This window comes from Lichenostomus cassidix, chromosome 14 (assembly GCF_008360975.1).
Source record: "Lichenostomus cassidix isolate B80296 chromosome 14, HeHo_3.0, whole genome shotgun sequence".
Classification (NCBI taxonomy): Eukaryota; Metazoa; Chordata; class Aves; order Passeriformes; family Meliphagidae; genus Lichenostomus; species Lichenostomus cassidix.
Genome location: NC_139495.1, coordinates 6,419,248 through 6,446,146, shown reverse-complemented (window position 1 = coordinate 6,446,146; position 26,899 = coordinate 6,419,248). Strand labels below are relative to the sequence as shown.

Sequence of the window (26,899 nt, the reverse complement as noted above, 5' to 3'; positions counted from 1 at the left end):
CAATTTTATTGATATTCTTTAATATGGCTGTTTTTTTGTCAAGTTCTATGGTTGACTCACAAGAGAGGCCAGAAAGGATGGCAAATATCTATCAGTTTTCGTAAATCTTTGTGAAAGATTTTTAATAATCTACCCATTAAAGTTGAGCCATTAAAACAGCAAGTAGCCTTTGATAGGACCCAAGACTCATTTCCATTTGCTCACATTGCCATTGTGTTTAATGATCCAGTGGATAACATAATAAAGAAGGAGATTATTTTCACTGTGTAAGTGTAAGGATGCTACCTGGCACTTTCTCTTTGCTGGCTCAGGCATAAAAGTCAGTTGAGGATAACAGGAATAACAATTGTAATGGTCACCATACAGTTTATCAACAAGAGGATAATGCAGAGGGATTTCTGTGTTGCATATCAAACCATAAAGGGCTTGATGTAAAGCGGAGGAAAAAGAAGTGAAAAAGTTGTAGATTAAAGGCCTGCAGTGTCAGCTGGTGAGCACTGGCTCAGTGCAAGTTTACTGTAAATTGCTCACAGAATTTAGGTGCTGGACACTTCAAGTGCTTTGCTGGGTTCAGTTGCCATATTTCTACTGTTCCAGAACTTTTGAAAATGGTGTAAAATTATTTTATAAATTATTTCAGCACTATGACCTGACTTTGCACCTGTGGTCAGAAATTAATGTAACATAAATGAGAAGGTTGGTTGTAGATTACTTGAAAAAATGCTAGCTGTTTATTTTCATGAGCTTAGCAGTGTCCTAGAGCAGACAGGGAATATAATGCTGCATAATATGGGACAGGCAGGGACAGATCCTTTTAGGTGAGAAGTTGACATTATGTGTTCTGGAGCCCCTGAAGCATTTCAGACATGATGTGTGTTATCTGCTGAGAAGCATCTTTTGGCTTTGCCTAGGGTGAATTGTTTGCTGTGAGCTTCCTTCTCCTGTGGCAGAGCTGCTTTGGGCTGGCTCAGCTCTTAGAGCTGCATTCTGGCTGTCAGTGTGAAAATGTCCCAGCAGCAGCCTGGGCACTTCTACTCTTGTGCTGAACTGGCGATTTCTGTGCTAGCCTGCCCTTGCCAGCAACTTTAGGAGAGCTGAAACCTCTCTAGTGACAGAAATGTTAATACTTCACTCCAATATTTTTAAAAACTGAGATGACTTTTAAAACATTAAAGATGTTTGTTTAAGAAGGCTTTAAAAAAATTACCTGTTTGCATAGGAACGATCCTTACTGGATGTTTTATCTAATCCACAACCAGGTGGAGCTGAGCTGTCCCAAAGAGATGGCCTGGAAGGTGAACATGTACAGGGGCTACCTGGCCATCTGCCACCCCGAGGAGCAGCAGCTGAACTTCATCGAGCGGCTGGTGGAGATGGCGAGCAGCCTGGCCATCCGCGAGTGGCGGCGCCTGCCCCACGTCGTGTCCCACGTCCACACCCCCCTGCTCCAGGTGACTGCACAAACAGTTCTTACTGCCACTTGGTCTCCAGCAGTTCTGTCAGAACTTATGGTAGCTGCAAGTGTAAAATATTTTAGTGTGTAATACTGATAGGTTTTGCAGCATTGTGGTTTTTTGTTCAAAGTCGTAGAATGTGTGTTTGTATTGCTTCAAAGTACTTGTTACTTGTTAGGAAGAGCTTGTAAGAAATTGAGGCCATTTTTTTCAGACTTCCAGATACATTTTTAGGAAGCAGCTGGCTCAATTCTGGTTATAAGGAATATGTAATTTAACTATTGCATTAAATGAAATTATGTGTATTACATGGTGAAAGATGAATGGTTTGTGTCCTTTGCAACTTTCACACATTTTATCATAACAAAGTGGACTTCTGTTTCCTTTTGAAATGTATAAAATATCAACAACCTGTTTATTTCTCTTGGATTAAATTATGTAAATAATTCATTTTGCAACTGTAGGAGAAGAATATTTGAGAGTAGATGTTATTCCCAAGTAGAATCAAATGGAAGTAAGTGCCTAAATCCATCTTTAAAAAATTGGATTTGGCCTTGAGTTGCTTTCAGAAGCTCCTTGAAGATGAACCTTGTGTCCTCTGATCTGTGTGGTACAGCTGGAGCCAGTGTGGAAGTGGGGCTGGGGCAGGACTGTGCTGGGCTGGGCTTGGCAGTGTGGGATGCAGGCAAAAAATGCCATTCCTTTTGGTATTTAGGCTGACTGTGTCCCTGTACAAACACAGACCTGACAAAGATTAGCTCTCGTTTCTGTGGAGGGAACCTTTCATCTCCAGGGGAGAAATTGTGCAATATCTCAGTGTAACACGAACTGAAATTTCCTAACAAGGGATCATTTCCTGATGGGCCGTTGCTCAAAGATCTGTGCCTGAGCCCTGCCTCTGGAAGTGCAGAGGACTTTACTTTGAGCTCTCTTTGATGCAGTGGCCTCTGTGATTCTGTTTAAGATCAGTAGTTTCACTCTGTGTGTGTGTGATTCATAACATGACATAAGAAGGGACCTCTAGGAAAGGATTGTTCTTGTGGGTAGAGCTCACACAGCAGCTCGTACCTTTGGATTTTTGTAATATAAATCGGTGCCTCAGATAAAGCAAATGATTATGGAAGTTTTCTCCATGTTCAGAAGAAGTTATCAAGTAAATAGGTACAATTTGTGAGCTCACACAATACCCTTAAATGGCTTCTCCATGAATTTAATTCCTTCCTGATAAGTTTTCACCCATATTTCAAGTTTACCCCCTCCGCCCAAGAATGGCAGCAGCTGGAACATGAAAAGATTAATATTGCTAAATAAAGTATTTAAATGTTTTCAGATATCAATTAAAACTAGCTTTTAAAACAATCTAATATGTATATATCCCTCATGAAGAAATGATAAATTAGTCAGTGACTGACAGAGGTACAAATGCAGCCTTGAATTTGCACTGCAGTAATTACTTTTTTTTTAATATCAGATAGTATGTGATTAAATACCCATGAGAAAATTAAATTTATGTGATGAATGGGTGTAGGAGAAAGGTTAAGCTATTGTGAGAGCTGATACTGAGATGATTGCAGAAAATATTACTTTAATTTATTTTGTTTCAAGAGATTCCACTCTATAAATTCGGACTGCCTTTTTTTTTCCCAAATAGTTATCTCATTTGGTTGATTAACAATGAATACAACTGTTACCTGCCAAGTGGTAGCTTAGAGAATACTACATTGGCTTTATTGTACTGCAGGTAATTAAATTCCATTAAAGTTTGTGGGCCTTTTCTTCAGGTGGTTGAAGTTTTAACAAACTGTCTGCTGCCTTCAGTGGGTTCGAGACTGCTGCCATCTTCTGTTTGTTCCTCCTGAATTTGGGGATAGGAGATGCCAGTGAAAACCTATTGTAAACTTAGGTAACTTCTCAAAGCTCAGGTTTTTGCAGAATCTCTGAAAGTAACGTCAGGAGTATGTAGATACTATTTCTGTACATTCGTGTTTCTATCAAGAAGTCAGATAAACGACCAGGGAATTGATACTAAGTTTGTATTTATGTTGTTTAATGTTTTCTAGGCAGCACAGCAAATAATTGAACTTCAAGAAGCAGCCCAAATAAATGCAGGATTGCAACCAACCAATCTGGGGAGGAACAACAGCTTACATGACATGAAGACTGTTGTAAAGACTTGGAGGAACAGGTTACCTATTGTGTCAGATGATTTATCCCACTGGAGCAGCATTTTCATGTGGAGACAACATCATTACCAGGGTAAATCTGCCTGGTCCACCATGCATTCATCACAGAATTTTCCAGACAAAAAATTGTTTCAAATAAGTTCTTGTTGGTTTTTTTGCATTTGAACATAGGGGAATGTTGCTTCTGACAAGTTTTTGATTTTATTCAATTTAAGTGTTTCATTATCTTAAGTCATCCATTTCACGTGTGTTGCTGTGTAAGATGCTGCTCTCTGCATGATGCCATTTACAACAACAAACATTTCATGTTCCCTTTGCAGCCATTGTGACTGCATATGAGAACAGCTCCCAGCATGATCCCAGTTCCAACAACGCCATGCTGGGAGTTCATGCCTCTGCCTCGGCCATCATCCAGTATGGGAAGATCGCTCGGAAACAAGGGCTGGTCAATGTTGCCCTGGACATCCTGAGCCGCATCCACACCATCCCCACCGTGCCCATCGTGGATTGCTTCCAGAAGATTCGCCAGCAAGTCAAGTGCTACCTTCAGCTGGCTGGAGTCATGGGCAAAAATGAGTGTATGCAGGTAGGGCAGCTTTATTCCTGCAGCTGTTGTTGGAATTTGTGGGATTACAGGGGCCATCAGATACACTGATTTAAACAAGCTGCCTGTATCCTGAACAGGGGCTGAATTTCCTTGGCTGTGTTATATCCTGCAGGGAGTCTTGTTTTAAGTAATGCTGTTAGTCCAAAACAGTTAATGTCCTCTCTGAACTCAATACTGTGAATATATTAAAAATTAGCTGACTGAGAAGTAAAGTGAAGTCTTACAAGATCAATAAGTGGAAGGGACTTTCCAAATGGCATTGTTTGTAACGAGAAGAAACAATACTGCTGCAAGACTAACTGAAGCTCTGAGTTAGTTCTGAGTGTTTGACTCATGAGTGGTGGATGCTGTCAAAGGGAAGTGAAATTGTATGTGTCAAAAGGGAAAAAATGTGATTTTAGGCAAAACCCACGGCCATGTGGTTGATCAGCAAAGAAACCTTGTAATATAACATAATATAACAATAATATAAACAAGGTGGAAAATACATTATTTAGATAATAATTTATATTTATAATATAAATTATTATAAATTATAATTTATATAATTTATATTTTATATTATAACTTATTATAAATAATATAAATTAATAATTTATATTATTTATATAATAATATAACCATGGTGAAAAAGATAACCTGATGAATGTTGTCTGTAGTATTTGCTTTGTATAGGCCAGTGGGAACTTCAAATTCTTGTCAGTCTGTATTTTTTACCATGAAATACTAGAAAGTCGTGCTATTTAAATCTCAAGAGACTGTTTTGGCTGTTGTTTTATGGCACTTTCATTTAATAAACCCTTACCTTTTTTAAAAGACTTTTCTCATTAAGGCTTGTTTACAGGGTCTTGAAGTTATTGAATCAACCAATCTGAAGTACTTCACCAAGGAGATGACTGCAGAGTTCTATGCGTTGAAGGGAATGTTCTTGGCACAGATTAACAAGTGAGTATGTTGGCTGCAAGAGGCACTAGCATGCATCTGAGAAAAGTGAAGCTTGTATTTCAATACAGTATTCGAGCAGAAAAGCTGTTCCATATGCTTATATCAGCCTAAAATTTCTCACAATTGTGTAGGGAAGTAAAGGTATCTGTGAGAGTTTTTTTTTGCAGTTTGAAGATGTAATGATTGGTCATACAGTGAAGTGTTGTAGGAAATAAGTAGTTACTGCAAACATTGCACCAGTTAGCTTTTTCCCCAAGTTTTATATTTCAAGGGATGAGATAAGGTAGGGAGAATAGGTTTTTTTAAAGCTTTGCAGTTCATGATACTTTTTGTTTTCTTCCCTTGTTCTGTGAGCACTAAGACAAACTGATGTCTAGCTGATGTCCTTGTGTAGCTGGCAAAAGGAGGTTGCTTTAATTATGTTCTTAATAATTATCACATATAAAAGCAAGGCAAAAAGGTTCAGTCCATAAGCTTACAGCTACTTAAACAAAATTAACCTCTGTTTCTCTCATTTGTTTCACTGTCATTGGCTGTCCCTTTGACAGCTGCAGCTGCTGAAGGCACAGGGAAATGTGTGGTGGTGAAGCTCACACAAATCTGGTGTGTGATGCAATGTGGAAATGGAACATTCATTGCAGATAATTGACTGAAAAGGCTGATATGGGGTGTGGTGGAGACATCTTGCACTGGCAATTTAACACCTAAGTGCAAGCCTTGCTTTCACACAACTATTTTTGTAATGGTTTTGCTTTGCACTGACAAGCATTTTACTGTTTTGAGGAAGATCTCTCTTTAATTCAGTAAATAAATATGTCATGAGTCAAATTTTGTTTGGTGATGCCAAAAAGACTCCTTCAGATTTCAACAGCTTTTAGTGGGCAGGGGATTTAATGGCAGTATTGCTACGTGTTACATATGGGTGGAATAATTCCTTTCCCACTGCATTGTGGCCACTTATGGAATGAAATCCATCAGGTTTTAAGCTGTACACTGCAACCCTGCATAGCAATTCAAGTCAGGAAATGATGAATATCTTCTTCTGTGGATACAAGACAGAATTTTTAATAGGCAGAATGCAATTACTTTGATGGAAAGTACAGTGGGCTTTTATATGGTCACAGGCTTAATTGTAGTTGAGGTATAAAGAAAAGAAATATGCCTCCCCCATATTTTTAATTTTTTTTAAAATTCTTGCAGAGAATTGTCTCTGTCTGTTCCTTCAGCATAAAATGGATAAAGGTTTCTGTTTAAAACATGGTTCTGATGTACTTACAGTTTCTCAATCTTGTCAAAACCCACACAAGCATTTTTTAGCACTGCAGTTGAGGTCAGGAATTTAGGAAGGTTTCAGCTAGGACCAGTGGCAGTGTTGAACCTGAAAATGGGACTGCTGATTGATTACCTGAGTGTCAACTAAACTGAAGTTAAAGGTCACCTCTGGTCTTGCATCCTCCTGTGCTGCCCATTGGCTGGGCAAGGTGATAGAAACCATTTAAAAAAATCACCTCAGGTGTCAAGAGTGATGGATTGTAGAGTGGGAGAAAGGAAAACGGACAGAGAAGACTCTCTTTTATAAAGGGGAAGCAGTGATACAAAGTCATCTATCAGGCTGCTGCTGGGCTGGTTCACTTCAAACCTTCATCCAGGGTGCAGGAAGCTTCTCAAAGCAAGGACATTATTGTAGCACAGAAACTAATACATGACAGACAAAGCTGTTTTTCTTTTTAGAGTTCTGCCTCACTAGCTGGTCATTTTAATTTAGTATTATAATCCTCCATGCTGATATCGTTATGTTAAAAATACGTTACAGGTAATTTTAAAAATAGTCAAACAAGCATTATATTACTTTTGTATGGTTTTTTTCACTGATTATTCTGTAAGGGAGAAGTGAAGCTCTTTCTGTTTATAAGGAGTCTTGAAATACTTTAAAAGTTTCTTCATCTTGGTAATGCTAATGTGAGTTTTCTCATCCTTTATTTTTGTGCCTAAGAAGTAACATAGATTCAAGGGCTGTACATATATTGGGGTGAATCATGCCAGATTTTGGACTTGTAACACTTGAGGAAACATGGAGAAAACCTCAGAAGTAACAAACAAATAATCTTTTGGTTACCCAGAACTGTGTGATTAACCTTCAAATTCCTTCGCTTTTCCTGTTGAAAAAAATAAACTTTTACAGCTGTGGAGATGAGGAACTGACTGTTTCCAGCAACTGTTGATTGTAAAATTTTTCATGACTTCACTGGAAAAGGAGATGCAGTCCTCTAAAAGATAACTAAAATGACATCTTCTCAATGTTGTTTTATTCTTTTTTTTTTTTTTTTTGCTCAGCAGAGCAGCATTTTAAAATAATTTTGCTTCCACTCCCCTTGTGTTATCGTTCACTCTTCTTTCTCCCAGTTTCACTTCTTGGGTCTGCACTATAGTGCACTGCAAGGTGTTTTTCTATTTTTTAATAAGAAAGTGTCTGGAGATTTTTAGCACTTGGAAAACTGTTTCCATTATGAAGCATTTAATTTGTAGGTGCTGAACTTTAAGGAAAGCAATGGCAAAACAGTCATAAGGGACCTTGCTAGGGAACTTAATGCAAAAATATCACCGAGTATTAAGAAAGTAATTGCTTGCCCTATCAGAAATCTGACTTACACTAACAAATAGCTACTAAATGATATAAACCTCACATTCTTACTTGTCACCATGCAGGTCAGAAGAAGCAAACAAAGCTTTTTCTGCAGCTGTGCAAATGCATGATGTGCTGGTGAAGGCATGGGCCATGTGGGGAGATTACCTGGAGAACATCTTTGTGAAGGAGAGGCAGCTGCACCTGGGGGTTTCTGCCATCACCTGCTACCTGCATGCCTGTCGCCATCAGAACGAGAGCAAATCAAGGAAATACTTGGCCAAGGTGAGGCCTAGGGGGCTGAAAAAGAATCTCTGCAATTAGAGAGAGAGTTACTGATGGAAAGCTTGAATTTAGATGGAGAGGGTGGATGTGGTTGCTCTTGGTTGCACATAACTCATCTTGGGGTTTTTTACTTCTGTTGGGGAGTCTGGGATTTCCTTTAGGTGTGGAATCTTTATGAAGGAGGAAGAGGAAAAAGCACATCCAGCATTTCCACTACATAACGTGGTGAAATACTTGCAGAAAGGCATCCTTTGGTCCCATAAAAAGTAACATAGTTTGAGGTCTGTTTATCAGTATTATGGGTAGATAATAATGACTTCTACCTCATTATTGCATTTTATTCCATATTACCCTTTTCTGTACAGTTTTACTCTGAAATTCAGCAAATTTTTGCCTAAAAAAACGCTATTTATAGTATATATTTCTCAGTCTGAGGATATTTAGTCTCTTATAAAGAAAATTTAAAAATTGTACCAGTCCAGGGAAGACAATCTGTTCGGACCATGAAACAAACACAGGAAAAAAAAAAATTGAGATTAAAAGTGGCCTCAATAGCACTCTGAAGTTTATTAGTCTCCCTGTCTGGATGCATAAAAGTTAATTATTTTTAGTCAATGCTTAATATATTTACATTTAAATTAAACCAGAAAAAGTATCATTAGGGGTGGACAATTAAAATAATTAAAACCACCCAAAGAAATAATCAAGTTCTTGCATCAAGGTTCATTTATCTGAGTGGCATATTTTAGGTTCTATAAACATGCCTTATTTTCAATCCACTGAGCAAAAATCCAAAGAATTTGTGGAATGCAGTCAGGTTCATTGGCTTTTTTCTGTTTTGTTACATAGCAAGGAGTACACTTACACTTATTTTTTGCATCCTTTAAATATCATTTCTAGTGAAAGAATAACATTGGCCAGGCATAATGAATGTAAGCTCTTGTCTCTGAGGCAGCTTTAGCACTTACAAGAACTCCACAGTCATATTAATTAAATATCTCTGCTTTTGTGCATCGGAATGATTGATGCATCTTAAATTTAAGCACCGAGAGATCCTTTTGAAATTCTCTTCTAGGTTCTTTGGCTGCTGAGTTTTGATGATGATAAGAACACCTTGGCAGATGCAGTGGACAAGTACTGTATTGGTGTCCCACCCATCCAGTGGCTGGCCTGGATCCCACAGCTGCTGACGTGCTTGGTTGGCTCAGAGGGAAAACTCCTCCTCAACCTCATCAGTCAGGTACAGAAGATAATCTCTAATTCTGTATTGTCTGTAATCATTGTTGGCACAAATATAGATACTTCTGTTTGTCTTGCCTTTAAATTTCAGGTACATACTAAAAATCCGAAATTAAAAAAACCCATATTTTCTCTGTTCCTATTTTAAAACTCTGCAATTCTCTTCAAATAACTTTTGAATTACAGCAGGAAGCATATGTGTGTCAGGTTAATGATCTGCCATAAATATCAGATTACTGAACACTTCAATCCCTTTGCAACATTTCTACCACTTACCATATCCATTTGGATGGAGAAAGGATCTATGATTTAGTAAAACTGTGCCTGGAGAAGCCTCAAATGATGTCTTAAGATGTGCTCTATTGCAGGTAGTAGACACGTGGCTTCTTTCCTTTAATAGATCCTGAGATTTACAGATTTAAATGGGATGCTGAATGTCAACATCTCTTTAGGGTTTCTTTTCTTAATGGAAGCTATAAAATCCTGTTTTTATTTTTGGGTGCAGTTGGTATCCCCTTACATTAAGTGCCACAGTTAGGTGGAGTACAGTTACTCTCTAATGGGCTTTCTTATCAAGTATCGTGGGGCTTGCTGGGAATTGTGGCCTAATTTAAAGACTAACCGCTGTCATTATGTCTGTTTTTCTTCCATTATGCACATGAGTAAGATCTTTGAGCTGGCCCAGCTGGGGCTCTGACATTATGCTGCTTTCAGGTTTATTAGGCAATATGATCTGGAAGCCCTAATTAGGTAATGTCTTAACAGTGTGTGCAGGGAGCTACCAATTCATCCTCTTCGGGTTTCTGTTACTGAAAGAATCTTTAATTTCCATAAGCTGTTATTTAACACAAAGAGCTGATTATTCCTGAAGTGGACTCATTTACAGAAGAATCTGTACATGTTGATGTGATCTGTAGTCAATATTCCTTAACTGAGAAATGTTATCTCCAAACAGGTGGGAAGAGTCTATCCCCAAGCTGTTTATTTCCCTATCAGGACCCTCTATTTGACCTTGAAGATAGAGCAGCGAGAGCGCTACAAGAGCGGTGAGCTTGGCCATGGGAGAATTGTTTGAGATATTTGTAATTTAATTGTTAGGTGGAGTTTCATTGGATTTTATAAAAAACCAGATTCTCTAGAAAACATGCCAACTTAGCGAGGCTAAGGAAGAAAGTTCTTGATAAACTTTGCTTGTGTTGATTTGTTTCTGTGAAGTTAAATCTGCAGATGGTTTGAGCTGTCTTGAATTTTCTTGTTTTAAATACTCAAGAAGAGTTTCATCTCCTTTGTTCTTGTGTCATCTTAATTATTGAGAATCACGTGTTCTTTACTGGATGTTTATAAATTTGTGGAGAAGTAGAAAACTCGTAGTTTATAAATACAGGAGAGTGTCGTAGTTTTCTATGATTTGGCGAAGTGTTTATTTTGCTTTAATGTTGGGAAGTTTGTACCACTAGACAGCATTTAGTGCACAGTTTTCTCTCTAGAAAAACCCCAATTCTCTTCTAAAAATTTTTTTCCTGAAACTCAGTATATAATATGTGATTAATACTTAATATAAATCTCAAGCCAATTATTGGAACAATTTATTTTACTGAAACAGGCACGTATCAAGTTCATGAAAGGTAACTCTTATTCCCTTTTTAATGTTCACTGTGCAGATTCAGGGCAGCAGCAGCCAAGTTCAGTTGGAAATCAGTCCCACTCTGCCTCAGACCCTGGGCCCATCAGAGCCACTGCCCCAATGTGGAGATGCAGCAGGATTATGCACATGCAGCGGGAATTGCATCCAACACTTCTGTCCTCTCTGGAAGGCATTGTGGATCAGATGGTTTGGTTCAGAGAGAATTGGCATGAAGAGGTATTTGGCTTCAATACACCTTCATATGTATGGATCATCTAGAGAAAAAGTGAACTGCAAAATATTTTTCCAGAATTTATTTTAAACATCAAAGCATAACTGTTTGTTTTGATTAGTAAACTGATGTATTTGTAGAATTTACTGTTCTGATTGGAGTTTAAGGATCTTGGTTATTTCTGGAGGCAGCACAGAGATTTTGCGGAACTGTTAGTGTGAGGAATGCCTGTAGGATTTAAGCTGTTGCTTAACTGAAAATGTATATTTTTACACTAAGTTTGAGACATACCAGTTTCCTTCTTGCTCTGGTGGTCTGTGACAAGTTGGATTACCAGAAATTTGAATTGCAGCAGAGAACAGATGGACCTGAAACTGCTGTTATTTGCCTCTCAAAGTGTTGGACTATTCTGTTCTGTCTGCCTAGCACAGATTAGAAGGTTTCCTCATATCACATTTCTTTCATAGATCTGAAAATATAAAATTTAAAAGTTACCTCCTGTTGGAAGAGCAAGTTGTCCTTTGTGATGCAGCATTTCCCCTGCCCAGTTTGTTTGCAATGCTAATGAAAATCACTGCTGTGACTCTGACTGACCCTCGGGGGCAATTTAAGAGTAGAGTTTTAAGCAGATGTTTCTGAGAGGATAACTTTACTGTATAAAATGCAGTATGGGAATAAATATTTGGTTTCAAATCAGAAGGCCTAATTTTCCTGACCATTTTGCCTTTTCTATTTTTCGTTTTTAGGTTCTTAGACAACTGCAGCAGGGCTTGGCAAAGTGCTACTCCGTTGCCTTTGAGAAAAGCGGAGCTGTTTCGGATGCCAAAATCACTCCTCATACACTGAATTTTGTCAAGAAGTTAGTCAGCACTTTTGGAGTAGGTCTTGAGAATGTCTCTAATGTGTCCACCATGTTTTCTAGTGCAGCCTCAGAGTCACTAGCTAGGAGAGCACAGGCAACAGCTCAAGACCCTGTGTTCCAGAAGTTAAAAGGGCAATTTACAACAGGTAAGTGTTTAAATTGTTTTTTTAAATATTGCTCTTAATCTCAAGAGAATTTCCCCCCAGTTCAGCTGTGAGGACATTCTGCTTTTTTATTCCAATACCTTCCCTGAGAGAAAATCTAGAAAACAGCACTTTTCTGTCATTCAGCAAACCTGAAATAGTTTTGTTCCAGTCTATATTCTTGTATTTCTATTATTGAAAACTGTGGTTTGCTCACATATGTGTTTAAAGATAAATTAGATTACTTCACTATAATATTTTTGCAATTTGCGTAGAACTGCCTGCTGTATGTAAGGGACAGTAATGATCTTTGTCTCTCTATGATGCCAGAATTTAATGAAATTTTCACCCCAGAACTCCAAACTGATGAGGTTATGTGAAGTCTTTCAAAACAGCCTACTTCTGAGGAGTAAGATTACTTCAGTGTTTTTGATAACTAGATTATAAAAATTCTATTACCCAAATTTACATCACTGGTAAATTGAATCAATAACTTTAATCAGATCTAATAAAAAAGATACTTAAGGGAAGTAGCTTTTTTGCTTCATTCATTTTCTCTTAACCAGTGGTTACATATTTGAGTATCTGATCTTGATTTAAAATTCTAAGAAAAGCTTGTTTACTAGCTTGATTTGTTTGATGAAATGTGTTAAGGCCACGCAGCTCATATATGACAGAAAGTGACACTGATTGGCATCGGTGTTTTGGGTTGCCAGGATTTTGAGTTTTGCATAAATTCCTCAGCTTTTCCTTAAACAGAACTGAGAGTGTTTGACAAGTAGAACTGGGGTGTTTTTTCAGGCATTTTGCTGATAATATTGTGAAAAGAAGGGAACTGATGGGAATCTTGTGAAAGTAACTCAGTTGTAGGAATGACCTACATATCTTGTGCACACCATGCATTGCATGATGTCCTTTTTGAGGCACAGCAGTTGCATGACAGCAGATAATGAAAGTCCTGAACCATATGATTCAATTTTTACTGGATGAAGTGTACTAGGGAGGCAAATGGAAGTAGAAACATTTTGTGTGTCTTTAATGGGAGCATACAGGGGGAAAAAAATCATTGGGTAATGATTAATGGGATGAAATTTCACAAGTTCAGGTGCTGGATTCTGCCTAGAGCAGAGGGATAATGCCAGGTTCAGGTGTAAATGGGGAGAGGAATGGCAGGAGGGCAGCCCTGGATCAGGAATCTCAGGGTGCTGCCTGGCAGCAAGCTCAGTGGGATGAGTGGTTGTAGATCCCTTCCAGGTGAAATATTTAATTTAATACAAATTTGGACTTGATTTTAATTTTTAATAATGGTTTATAGTCTTTACATTGCAACAGTAGTATAGCCACTTATTTATTGCTGTAGGTGTTGTTCATGTGCTCAGTTTTGGTTGGATTTGAGTTATTTTTGGTTTGTCTCAGGATCTCCTACTGCCTTTCCTGTGAGCATCAGAGAGATCTGGGGTTTCCAAGGTGTAAAGGAAAAGTAAATACAACATCAGACTCAAGTCTGTAGTATCTGAAGTAATATTTCAAAACATTTCTAGAGAAACATTTAAGAAAATTTAATTCAAACTCAGTTAAAATTTTTAGTTAAAACAAAAAATTGAAAGGATTTACAGTTTTTTACACCTTTTTTACTTTTTGCATATCTTTGTGATATATAAATGGCAGTTAAAGTTTTCAGATTTCCTCTCTTAATTAAAGGATTATATGGAACAACATATAAACCAAAGTATGACAGAGGCCTGGTCATAAAAATCATGTAAAGTCATCAAATGCAAAGTGTTTCTTAGTAAACTTCAGTTAAATAACAGTAATTACTTTTTGGTTGAAGATTTATGTTTTATTTTTAAGTATGATGAAATATGAATGTCTGCAGGATACAAGTAATTATTTTGCTTAGTGCTGGATTAGATTTTATTTTAATCTATTACATTCAGTGCTTAAATATACAAATGAAATGTGGGAAAACAGAAGAAGTTAAACCAATCAGCATACTTAATAATTTCTGTAATTTAATTCGTTATGCAGAAAATGAAAATAAGTTTTTTATTGATTTTGCAATAACAGTGAAATGTATGTACATAACTGAATAGGATTGTAATTAGTGTACTGCAGATTGCAGGGGCTGTTTTAACATTAGGAGAAACCAATTGTAGTTTGTGCCTGATGTGTCCTTCTGTCACACTGCAATGTTCATGTTTGTTTTTCCCATTCTCAGTACCAGTTGCATTTGGATGATGGACAGATAATTCTAGTGGTTGCCTTTCATTTCAAAAGCTAAGGAGCTATCTTGGAGTAAACTCTTTTTGTCAATTATTTCCAGATTAATGTTGACAGCTATGTTTTATAGACACTTTCAAAAGGGTTTGGGTGCACAATCATTTCCATCAACATCAGAGTTGTATCTTGATTCCTGTTTGGAGCCACTGGGGACTCTCACACCATTTCTTATATTCTAAATTCTTTGTCTGCAGCAGTCTGTTGGAGCTGTGATAGGTCATCTTTATCCATCCTAATGTTATATTATAAAAACAAATTTTGCTTTGAATTTTTTTTCAAGAACTTCAAATGCATAGTTCTTTGACCATCTGTTCTTTGTTCTTTCTCTCCTTTTCTGCTAAACCTTTTGACATCAAAGAATAGAAAATGCTGAAAAATGCTCCCTTTGAGAGCTCTCTCAGCAGTGAGAGCAGCAGAAAAGCTGCCTCAATTGTCCTTTTGTGGGCATATGATAGTTTGGAGTTTGGATCAGCTTCTTTCTGCAGCCATCTCTCCACTCAAGCTGAATACGAATGGAAAGTTCCAAAACACACCCTTAAAGGGCACAATAATTTCCTGGAGTCTTTGTCACTCAGCACAATGAATTCTTCCCTGTGCATGGTTGCTCTGTAGTCAGGAGGAAGCTCTTGAAACCCAACTGTAGCTCTGAACTGTGGGTAGAGGGCAGGGGAAAGAGCTCTGTTCATTTTCAGCTTTTTTAAAGACTTTTTTTTCCCCTTTGCACAAGAGTGAGCATAGCATCGCTTTAGTAGCTCTTTCTTTGCTTTCCTTGTAATTTTTAGGTAACAGGATGTTATCCAGAAAATTCAGATAAAGAGATGGATAACATTTGACCTTGGTGTCTGGGCTATGCACTCTTGGTTTTCTGGAGCTGAGTGATAAACCAGAAGTCCTGCTCCGTATTTCTCCTTTCATATCACTGAGATTTTTCATCTTTGTTGGTTTTTTCCAGAAGTTCTAGTGAGATTAGAAGGAAGTTTTGGGAAAGTGTAGAGTATATAAATGTTTGAAAAATAACTTCAAAAGCAAGACAGCACTTCAATTTTGGAGAATGCATGGATCTTCTTCAGTGTTTTGGGTATAAAGAATTGGCCTGCTCTGTTCAATCAAGCTCACAACTCAGTCCTCAGTGATACCTTGCATGATGGCTGTCTTGGCTTTTTAGCTTTTTAGATCCTTGAGGTGTGAACCTTTAATGTAACCAGGCTTTTCTTGTGGTCAGAATAATCTTAAAAATCTTCAAATGAGCTGTTGCTTGCTCTAAAAGCATTAATAGCCTGTTCTCTTTCATTGATCAGAACTGTTTTCTTCCAGTGTAGCAGAAGGATTTTTTTATATAGTTCTGGAGTCTTAGTTTGGAGGTTGTCTGTGTTTTCTTAATCCCCATGTTAGATCAAGGGGACTGGGGGGACAGAGAGTTGGGTTCTCTAATTTTGCTGCCTCAAGTGTAGTTCTTGGTGTTTCCTCCTGAGAAGTGATGGACCCTCAATCAAAAGGTGTTAAGAGCCATAAGGATTCTTTTAGGTCTGTCTCACTGACAGGAAGATTGTGCCCCATTTCTCCTTCCGTTGAGAGCATCAAGAAACTTCAGCAGGGTAGAGAAGAGAGAGCAAACTGTTTCCACTGCAATCTGTTCATTGCCTTCAGTGCAAATCTCCATTCAAGATGAGGGGGAAAACTTCCCCTTCTGTTTAGGAATAGATGATGCAAGTGGTGAAGTATTTCAGACCAGTCTGTGTTAGCTTGGGAAAGATGTTCTCCAGTATTATGTCCTGAAGAAATGGATTTTTTTGGAAACAAAACCAGTGTTTATATAGATTAAGATGTCTGCAAAGCAGAGAGACTTTGTACACAAATAATGTTTGGTCTTGTATTTCTCTTTCTTCCAGCTGAAGTGATTTTTCTTCTCAGATGGGCTCTCTGTGACATGAGCAGAGAGACTAATTGAACTCTCTGTTTCTCCCATCTGCCACTGGGAAACAAAAGAACAACAAAAATCCTAAAATAGGCATTCAACAAACTAGAGCTGCTGTTGTGGTGAACTGAGTGACTTTTTTTTGTAAGGAAAATATATTGATGGGTGTTTTTACCACTTGGCTGATTCACATTAGCACAAAAACTAGTTGCAGTTTGAGGGTACTTTCTTGCACCTCTGAGATTCGGGAGATGAATGATGCAATAACTTTGTCACTTTGATGAAATGATTTACTCCCACTGCTCACTAGAGGGTAGGCTTGGGATTATAATAAGAGTGTTTTACAGTGATATTGCAATAGATGCACTGCCCACAGAAGGCAGAAAAAGAAAAGGGGATATTACATCCATAAATATGAAACTGTATTTTTATCGACTTTTTGCCTTACAGAAATGGAAAGGATTTTGTATGTGCTGGATTTTTGCTTTGTTTTAGGCTAGTAAACTTAGGTCTTTCACTGAAAGCTTCTACCATATAATTTTGTTGTGGATACACAGTGGAATATGCTGGGTTGTGTGTTCTCTGATATTTATTTAAGTAGCAGAATGGCAAAATGAAAGCAATCCTAGGCTGCATTGTTTTCTTTGCCATTAGCATCGTGGACTAAAGAAAAGAACTTAGAAGAGTGTATGTACAGAATGACAGGAACTCTGCTGGCTAAATGGATGTTCTAAGCTTGTTTGTAGGACTAAATCTTTTGGACAATCCAAGTCTTGAGTGGTTTAATTGTGGTTGAAAAAAACTTTTATATGCAGTAATTGCTGTGTGCACATACTTAATTCACTCTTGGCACACTTGCAGGCAGATGCTTGTAGCATATTTATGTGGTCAAATTTTCTGAGCAGCACTCCTGTTTGTTTGGTTTTTGTTATTTTTGTCAACATAGGAACATATTGAGTGTACATACCATTTTGAAATGAGGGTTCTGCAAGAAAACTTAAACTCATTTTTAAGACCTTATTTTCTGTTGTATTGAATAATACTTAAGATTCTGTTCTGCTCTAGCTGTAAATCTCAGAAACTGACATTCTGAGGTTTTTTTTGCTGTTGCTTTTTCACTTGAGACATGTTGAACTTAAAATGGCATCTTCTAGGGAGTGGAGATGAGTTTAAAAATTCAAGTCTGTTGGTTAACTTGCACAATTTGGGATGCCATAACTAATGAGGTTTACAGAGAGCAGTTTGTCTTCTTATCCAAGTGTGTTTAATCTTCCATTGTTGTGGCATTGAAGTGCTGAGCTATCATTTCATGTGTGTGGTTTATTCATTTTCCCTCTTTTGGGAGATTCAAAGACATTTATTTATTTATTTATTATTTATTTGCTTTGTTCTAAAACTGTAATGAGAGCAATGTTGGGAAGATGGTGTTGGTGTGACCCAGAAAATTATCAGTATTGCAGTGATTTCTGTTACAGAATTCCTTGCATAATGTACTGAAGTCCATGTATTGACCTTGAGAAAGTTCTCTCTTCACTTGCATGTGGATTAGAGGAGAGAGTTTCACTCTGTAACATTATTAACGTTGCAGTGGAAAGAGCAGGCTGCTTGCATAATATTGTCATTTTTACTAAGGTTATCATATCTGTTCTTCCTGTAGTGTCTTTCAGTTGTTGTCTAAGACAGGAAAGAATAAGAATTTTCTTGCAGCTCAGAATAGGAGAATAGTAAAAATAACAATTTTATTATTTGTCCTGCAGTTCCTCACAGACTCAATGTTGTATCCTCAAGTGAGGGTCTTTCATCCCTTTTAGAAGTAAAAAGTCTCCACTCATTTAAAATAAATAAATAAATTACTTGGTATGAAACAGGCAGAAAATTATGCTGCTACAAAGTAAATCTACTTTTCCTTTTTCACTAAGTAGTCTGATCTACTAATTTGGGGTTTTACTGCTTTCTTTCTGTGCAGTATGTCTGGTTGCAGTGTATAGACGATTCAACACAGTAATAGTATTTAAATTTTTCACAATATGTTTTTCAATGTTTGTGTGACTGTAAAACAGGAAAATCTTAGGAAGTTCATTATGTACTAAATAACAGAATATTTTAGAGTTTTATACAGCAAAGAGGTAGCGGATTCTGGCAGGTTTAAGTTATTGTTATATGTGATGCTAGGACTTTGTTAAAGGTTTTCTTTAGAAAATATAAGTATTCAACAGAGCCTGTATTTTAAAGGCAGTTCAGCTCTGTAGGGATGTGTGTGTTTCGTTTGCACTATTGAATTGGGTGATTTGTTTTTGTTTGGCTTTTTTCTTTTAGATTTTGACTTCAGTGTGCCAGGATCAATGAAACTCCACAACCTTATCTCCAAACTAAAGAAATGGATCAAAATCCTGGAGGCCAAAACTAAGCAGCTTCCAAAGTTCTTCCTCATAGAGGAGAAGTGCCGTTTTTTGAGTAACTTTTCAGCTCAAACTGCAGAAGTAGAGATACCTGGAGAATTCCTTATGCCAAAGCCAACACATTACTACATCAAGATAGCAAGGTAACCTAAAAATACCCTTTGGTAGCTTGTAATTGTGCAAACAGAGAAGAAAATTGAAGCCCTCTCCATCCATCCATCCATCCATCCATCCATCCATCCATCCATCCATCCATCCACCCGCTCTGCAAAAGTAGATAGATAGTTTATAGTAGGTGTGTATTTTATGTATGTGTATTACATATATGAGTCAAACTTTGATATAACACCTTTTTTTAATTTATCCTCCTTCAATAATTTTCCATTTCATCACTGAACCACTGTACTGTTCGAAGTGTATTCAGTTTAGAGTATATTTGGTATGTTGGTGTAGGCTGAGATTCGTGCTTTTATTACAATCAACAGAGATCCTATTGCCCAAAATAGTTCTAAAGGTCTCACCCAATGGTTGGTCTCAGGTTCATGCCGAGGGTGGAGATAGTGCAGAAGCACAACACAGCTGCTCGGCGGCTCTACATCCGCGGGCACAACGGCAAGATCTACCCCTACCTGGTGATGAACGACGCCTGCCTGACCGAGTCGCGCCGCGAGGAGAGAGTCCTGCAGCTCCTGCGCCTCCTCAACCCCTGCCTGGAGAAGAGGAAGGAGACCACCAAAAGACACTTGTTTTTCACAGGTACTGGAAACAGGGATATCTGTGTTGCTTTTAGATATAAGTTGCACTCAGAGATTAGAATCGCTGGATGTTTTGAATATTCAGAAGGTAAATTCAGATCTGTCTGGGTGATTAGTCTTGTCTGGAACTGTAGCACCCCTCTGGAGAAGTACAGCTGATTGCATGGCATCTGGGGTGTTTTTAGAAGTGCTTATGTGCATTGCTTATGATATCAAGTGCACTTGTGAATATTTAAGGCAGAGATGCCCACTGGGCCTGTTGTGGAATGGGTACATGTATTTCAGAAAAAACATTTGGAGATAACTGAAGAGGGACAGAACAGAACCTTTTCTTCCCAAGTTGTGATAAGTGAATATTGAATTTCTTTTATGTCTTCCCTATAACACAGAAGAAATATTTTTTATGAATTTCATAAATAGTTTCTGAATTCTCTGATATGAAAACATATCTTTGTAATATTTGAACGTAATATATCCATAGTGATAGGAATTCCCCTTTCAGGAATAGTTACTGACTATTAGTCGTTGTTAAATAAAATCTGGGTATCAGATGCAGGACTTCCGTTGACCATATTTCTGTGATCCTGTAAAAGGTTACTTTTTGCCAGCAGTACCACCTGGAAATGCATAAACATTGCAGAATTAACAAATGTAATGGTAGGCTGGCCTTAGTGAGGAGAATAGACAGAGTTCCAATAGGATTTATTTGATTTAGTGTATAAATTGCCAAAATACATAATGAAAACAGAAACAATGAAAGAAGGCTGAGCACAGAATGTTAATTCTTTGTCTTTCCTTGTTTATCTTGCCTTTTTCATATGTCAAGTATCATTATAAATATTAAAATACATTAATGGACATGGGAAACTTAAAGATACTAAGACAAAGCTGCTACATTGCTGTTGTCTTTTAAAAAAGTGCTGAGATCATTAAAAAAGTATGGGGTAATATCTCTTGACATGAAGTTACTGTCAGGAGCTTAAGTGGTTCGATGATGCAAGTTGCACTTAGAGAGCTACAAATGCATATTAGAGTTCTCACTTCAAAAAACCAAAATGTACAAGCTAAAGGATTTGCTAGAACAAATGGTAAATAAAGTGCCAACAGTGGCACTGGCAAAGCCAGTCTGTCTTTATGTAGGTGGGGATGCACAGAAGACTTGGTGGAATGATAAATTGACTGAGCACCATAAAAGTGCAAATCAGATTTTTGCAGTTATACTGCTCATCAGGGAAAAGCCCAGTGGCTTAATTTTTCTTCTTCTTAAATATTTTTCTGTGTCTTTGCTATTTTATTTTCAAGTAGTATAATTTATACATCTATTCCGCAACTATGTTCAGATATTTTTTCCCCCAGTTTTTCGGAATCACTTTAAATACCCTGATGAGCTAAGCTTTCTTCTTCAGAGTCATTCTTATTGCCATAATGCCAGTATCATGTAATCTGTTTGCATCAGAACAAAGTATTGCCCTCTTTCCTAAAGGTAGAGAAAGGTAGGAAGAATGATGAGTGCTCAATTTTTTTTGGAAAATATGGTTGATGTTACTGTTAAGATAAAAATCTGCTTTAATACTTTTTAAACTGAGCTTGTAAATAAGTTACAAGCATAGCAATAAAAACATTCTCTTGGAGCACTTCAGCTGATGATCAGGGCTGTGTTTTCAGGGTTGCTGTGTCAGTGTTTGGGCTCTGGATGAAGCACTCAGTTTTGCTTTGCTCTCTGTGCCCTGTGTCCCCGCAGTGCCCCGGGTGGTGGCAGTGTCCCCGCAGATGCGGCTGGTGGAGGACAACCCCTCGTCACTGTCGCTGGTGGAGATCTACAAGCAGCGCTGTGCCAAGAAGGGCATTGAGCACGACAACCCCATCTCCCGCTACTATGACCGCCTGGCCACCGTGCAGGCTCGGGGCACCCAGGCCAGCCACCAGGTACCACAGCACGGGGCTTTGCACCCACTGCATGGATTGTGGGCTTCAAATTCACATCAGCAATGTTGGTTTGTGCAGAGAATTGCGTACCAAATTCACATCAGCAATGTTGGTTTGTGCAGAGAATTGCGTACCAAATTCACATCAGCAATGTTGGTTTGTGCAGAGAATTGCGTACCAAATTCACACCAGCAACGTTGGTTTGTACAGAGAATTGCTTACCAAATTCACATCGGCAACGTTGGTTTGTACAGAGAAATGTGTACCAAATTGTCTTGGGCTTTTCCCCAGGACTCCGCTGAACCCTGGCCAATTCCCCCTGGCCCAGCGTTTCACCTCTCATTCGATGTCAGACAGATACACAGTGCCTGGGTGGTGTTCGGATTTTTTTTCAGTTTATTTTGGTTTGCATGATGAGAACTCTTTTTTCTTTGGTTTTTTAGATTATCTTGGAAAGATTTAAAAAAAAGGCCATGTTTGTATTACTTGAAGTTGTTTTGGGTAAATGCAACTGAAAACATGCAGGGTGCTGATTGATTTTTTTTTTGCTCTCTAGTATAGTGCTTTAAAAATAATTAATTGACAGCATGGGAAGCAGCATTCGTAATTTACATAAGCAGTTACAGCATGGTATGTGAGGCAGGCTTCCCATGTTCTAATGTTTCTCTAAAATTGCCAGTGGGTCCATTTCATCTAAGCCAAACAACGGCAGTTGGGCAATCTCACCTTATAATGAAATACTCAAGAAAAACAAAGTTCCCTCTCTTTATAACATCCATCAGACAACTAGTTGTTATATATAAGATTATTTAATGTTTTTTTATCTTAGTGCAAGTTCTTGCATAAAATGCCAGTTCCATTTCAAATACAGCTATTAGAAAATACACCGTGTATATACATATATTACAGACATAATTTAACAATTGTCTGAGACTTTCTTTGTTACAAATTAAATGGAAGCATTACATAACATTTGTTTCTTCTTTCAGAATTCTAACTTTTGAAAATTTACCAACCATTGAATTGAAGTCAACATGACTAGCATGCTTTCTGGCATAACAGAACAGATCCTAACTTTACTTCTTTTTCTAACTAATTAGGCTAGTATATGCTATAGTAATTAAGTATTTTGGTAGGTTTTTCTTTTTTTATAATGCTTTTCCTAAAATGAGATGCAGCAATTGAGATCAGATTGGTAGTTGCTTTTGCTCTATTTTTCTGTTGCTAAGAAATGCATTAAAAATGCCCTCTTCCAACTAATATTTTCCCTGTGCAGGTTCTCAGAGACATCCTGAAGGAAGTGCAGAGTAACATGGTGCCTCGCAGCATGCTCAAGGAGTGGGCTCTGCACACCTTCCCCAACGCCACGGATTACTGGACGTTCCGCAAGATGTTCACCATCCAGCTAGCCCTGATTGGCTTTGCAGAATTCATCTTTCACTTGAACAGACTCAACCCTGAGATGCTGCAGATTGCCCAGGTATGCTTCAGTTTGTTCATTCTATCGTCTTGGATCAGGTGGGAATTTGGACTGTGCTTTTGAAATGAGTCGAAGTTCAGCATGTAGTATTAACAGTGCATTTTCATTTGTATGTTATTGCACGTCCTGTAGGGAGTAATTTGAACTGCAGTCCCCATGGACATCAACTCAGCCTTCTGTGGGGAGAGTTTAGAACTTGGTGAAATCCTTCCTAGATATTGGAACTCTTCGTTGAAATGACTGATAAGTCTTTCTTCCTAGTCCTCCTTCAAATATATTGCTTTGGAGATACCTCTGTATTAAATCAATCAGATGGAAGAAAAATAAAATTTATAGCTTTATTTTCTTAAAGGGCTATACCCCTTTCCAGATATCATTCTCTTTTTGGCATTGTCATCATGTCAAGCTACAGCTCCTATTAATAGTGATTTTTCTGTTTTAACCCAACATTTTAAATGAGAGTTGCCACCTTAGAAGACCAAAGTTGGCATTTATCAAAGTCTCAATGTCATTTTAATGCATGGAGTGTTGTAGTCTTTGTGGCAATGAAGATTCTTTGATCCCTCTAGTAAGTGTTCAGCTGCTTACTCACAGTGAGCTGTGGACACTGAACATTATCCCAGAGATCTGTTGGCAGTGACTCCTTATAGATCATGATCCAGAAGAATCTACTCCTTAAGTTTGGTATCACTTGTATTTAAAGGGTTTGTATGTCAAAGGGTTTGGATACAACATTTTGGGAGACATGGTTACCTGACTTTGTACGTGACTTTATAACTTCTTTGCTCAAAAGGTGTTTGGTTAAAAAAAGGAGACAAAAATCCAACTGCTTTTGGTTCCATAAATGAACATCTGTTTAATTGCTTTTGTGTGTCTTTCTCTTAAATCCAGGATACTGGCAAGCTCAATGTAGCTTACTTTCGCTTTGACATTAACGATGCCACTGGAGATTTGGATGCCAATCGTCCAGTCCCCTTCCGGCTCACCCCAAACATCTCAGAATTTCTTACCACCATTGGGGTGTCTGGGCCCCTGACTGCATCCATGATTGCAGTAGCTCGCTGCTTTGCACAGCCAAACTTCAAGGTTTGTATACTTTCTGTAAGATTATCTGCAGGCTTGTATTTGACAACTTCTGAAATAAACAGCACTTTTTTGCTGAAGGTAGGAATTGAATGGTGCATATTTGTTTTAAAATTTTACCTTGAGGTCATCACAAAGGCCAGCTGAAATGTTGGAAATCTTTGGAAATGTTTTATTTGTTATGTGCAAACATTTAATTTGACTCAGACTGGACACATGAAAGTTTGTTTTAGAAGCTTGAGACTGTTGGAGTTGACAGATTAATACCAGTAACTCAACTCAATGATGAGAAAAAATAGGAAAGTATTTGTTGCAGGCATTTCTTTTTCATCCAAGGATAGAAGTGGCCTGTGTAATATATGTGTATGTATATTGGATACATATGTGTGTATGTTATAGTCAGTGTTCTTTCCCTGTTTGGCAAAACACAATATTCCCCAAGAGTGTAATGACTCTGCAAAAGACCCCATAGCTTTTCAAAGTATTCCAAATCTTTGCCCAAGCCTTCTGTCTGTGTGCATGTGGGGGAATGCCATGAATTTAGTGGAGTAATTTAAAAACAGAAGGTACACAACTGTATTTGTGTATTATCTTAATATGTGTAATTAATTTCTGTAGGAGTCATTGGGTTGTGTTTTTGTAATGGAAACTTTTTATGAAGAGAAACACCTTGAGAGGAAATAATAAAGGTAGTTGGAAGCCACACTCGCCTTGAAAAGTCTGAAATTGCATTGTGGCACCAGAAGTGTCAAAATGCTGTTGACTAAAATCTAGTTACAATCCTATAATCTGATAGAACCCGACTGTTATTTGGATTAAGTGCAATAGTATAATTTTTCTTCTTCACACAGGTTGATGGCATCCTAAAAACCGTGCTACGGGATGAAATCATTGCGTGGCACAAAAAAACCCAAGAGGACACCTCCTCTCCACTCTCAGCAGCTGGGCAGCCCGAGAACATGGACAGCCAGCAGCTGGTGTCACTGGTTCAGAAAGCTGTGACTGCCATCATGACTCGGCTGCACAACCTTGCTCAGTTTGAGGGAGGGGAGAGCAAAGTCAACACGCTGGTGGCAGCTGCCAACAGCTTGGACAACCTCTGCCGGATGGATCCCGCCTGGCACCCCTGGCTGTGACTTGAAAGTTTCAATAGTTTTGGGGGTTGTTTTTGTTTGTTTTGTTTTTTTTGTTGGGTTTTTTTTTTATCCTCTTGCTGTTTGTGATGTGAGCCATATTTTGTGTTAAGAAAATGTGAAAAAAGCTTTCCGGACGATGGCTTACCTGTCACACTGCATTTTTGTCAGTTTTCATTCTAGTTGTGTTTACAGTAGTATGGCATTTTTACTGTTTTTGATTTCATGAGGAGACATTTCCTCCTGTTTAAGCAGTTGATATGCAATAGCAGCTTTCACAAATAGAGTAAAATGAAGAGAGAAAAATAATATACAGAAAAAATCTAATTTTATGATGAAGACTATGAATTTAGCATTGTTAGATTTAGGGTCTGCCATTCCTAATAACCTGCAGTATATGAATTTTTTATACAATAGTAATTACTTAAAGAAAAATACAGTAATCCCAGTTACTGAGTTTTGCTCTGTGAAATTTTACTTAATCACTCTCTCTTCACAATGCCAAATTGAAGGCATGGATAAATGCTCTTAACTTTAAACTTCCCTTCAAATTTCCATGAGCAATGTTGGTTTGTACAGACAATTTTGTACCAAATGTTATAGAGGTGAGATTTTGTTAGGCACTGAGAAAATGATGATCAAATTGTGCTGTCTTTTCCTGGAGCACAAGCTATGTACAGTAAAAGTGTAAACCATTTAGAGTATTTGGTTTAGTTGTGGACAGTGTTTGGGGGGGGAGGTTTATAAAAGGATGGAAAAAGTCGTCCTTTAATACCTGTATTTGTCTGTAATAGAGAAAAAGAAAATCTTATCAAGTTCTCTTTACTGTTTCAAATTACAGTAGCTTCTTTAGAATGAATCTGTTCCTTTGTAATTTAAGAAAAAGAGCAGTTTAATGTTTCACTCGTCTTTCTGTTGTGTTAGCATTTTTATAAAACTTCAGTGTTGAGAATGTTAAATTTGTACAGAGTGATTTTTTTCAAAATAAATATTTTGTAAAACTGTCTGTGGTATTCATTTTATTTGTATTATTTTTGACATTATCTTCTGAGCGATTCTGCTTCGTTGTATGATGTATGAATCAAGCATGGCTCTTCATTCCCATGCTTGGTGCTCAAAGAGAGTTGTGCTCTATGGCACTGTACAAGGGCGAAGCTCAAATAAATGAGTGCTAAGGACTATATAAGGATTTGGAAAACAAACATATCTTTTTTTTGGCAAAGACTTATTTCCTTATCAAAATCATGTTGGCAAGAATAATCTTCTTATAAAACATAGTGCTTGCTGCGTATGTCACAACATGCTCTGTCTGCAGTCATTCACAACTGAGCTCAGTGCTTTCGTGACTTGAAGGCAATTGTTGGCTTCCCTTTATTGAAGATTGTAATGTTTGCAGCTGTGAAATACAGCACACACTGCATCAGAGGAGTTGCAATATCATTTCTTAATCACTTGCATGTCTTGGATATGTCTGAGAGATGACAGCATTCCCTGGCAGGAAGTCATCAGATAATTCAGCCCCTTTTCTGTCCATGATGGAGATCTTAATGGGAAAATGTGAATGTAAGTTAAGAGGCAAACTTTGTTGTCTTTAGATTTGTGACGTCTCTCTTGTTCATGATATCATCTCAAATATACTCCCAAAAGAAGACTTGGGGTGTGAGGGAGCAGAGAGGATTTTAATGAGCTCTCTGATGGTGTTAATGTGCAAATGCTAATACCTGCTTCTCC

The 26,899-nt window shown here is 37.8% G+C and overlaps 1 protein-coding gene across 2 annotated transcripts in view; it reads left to right on the top strand.

Annotated features, from left to right (window-relative positions):
- Nucleotides 1–26,172, top strand: part of TRRAP (transformation/transcription domain associated protein) — a 75,474-nt gene extending 49,302 nt beyond the window's left edge. For both annotated transcript variants that reach the window (XM_085074636.1, XM_085074637.1), the window contains 15 exons: nucleotides 1,260–1,451; nucleotides 3,515–3,710; nucleotides 3,958–4,223; nucleotides 5,089–5,189; nucleotides 7,896–8,097; nucleotides 9,173–9,337; nucleotides 10,292–10,382; nucleotides 10,998–11,197; nucleotides 11,939–12,200; nucleotides 18,709–18,934; nucleotides 19,330–19,547; nucleotides 21,288–21,472; nucleotides 22,749–22,952; nucleotides 23,844–24,038; nucleotides 24,887–26,172. In XM_085074636.1, coding sequence (XP_084930762.1) covers nucleotides 1,260–1,451; nucleotides 3,515–3,710; nucleotides 3,958–4,223; nucleotides 5,089–5,189; nucleotides 7,896–8,097; nucleotides 9,173–9,337; nucleotides 10,292–10,382; nucleotides 10,998–11,197; nucleotides 11,939–12,200; nucleotides 18,709–18,934; nucleotides 19,330–19,547; nucleotides 21,288–21,472; nucleotides 22,749–22,952; nucleotides 23,844–24,038; nucleotides 24,887–25,171 — 2,988 coding nt within the window. In that variant the 3' untranslated portion in view covers nucleotides 25,172–26,172. The remainder of the gene's footprint in view (nucleotides 1–1,259; nucleotides 1,452–3,514; nucleotides 3,711–3,957; nucleotides 4,224–5,088; nucleotides 5,190–7,895; nucleotides 8,098–9,172; nucleotides 9,338–10,291; nucleotides 10,383–10,997; nucleotides 11,198–11,938; nucleotides 12,201–18,708; nucleotides 18,935–19,329; nucleotides 19,548–21,287; nucleotides 21,473–22,748; nucleotides 22,953–23,843; nucleotides 24,039–24,886) is intronic.
- The last annotated feature ends 727 nt before the right edge of the window (nucleotides 26,173–26,899 follow it).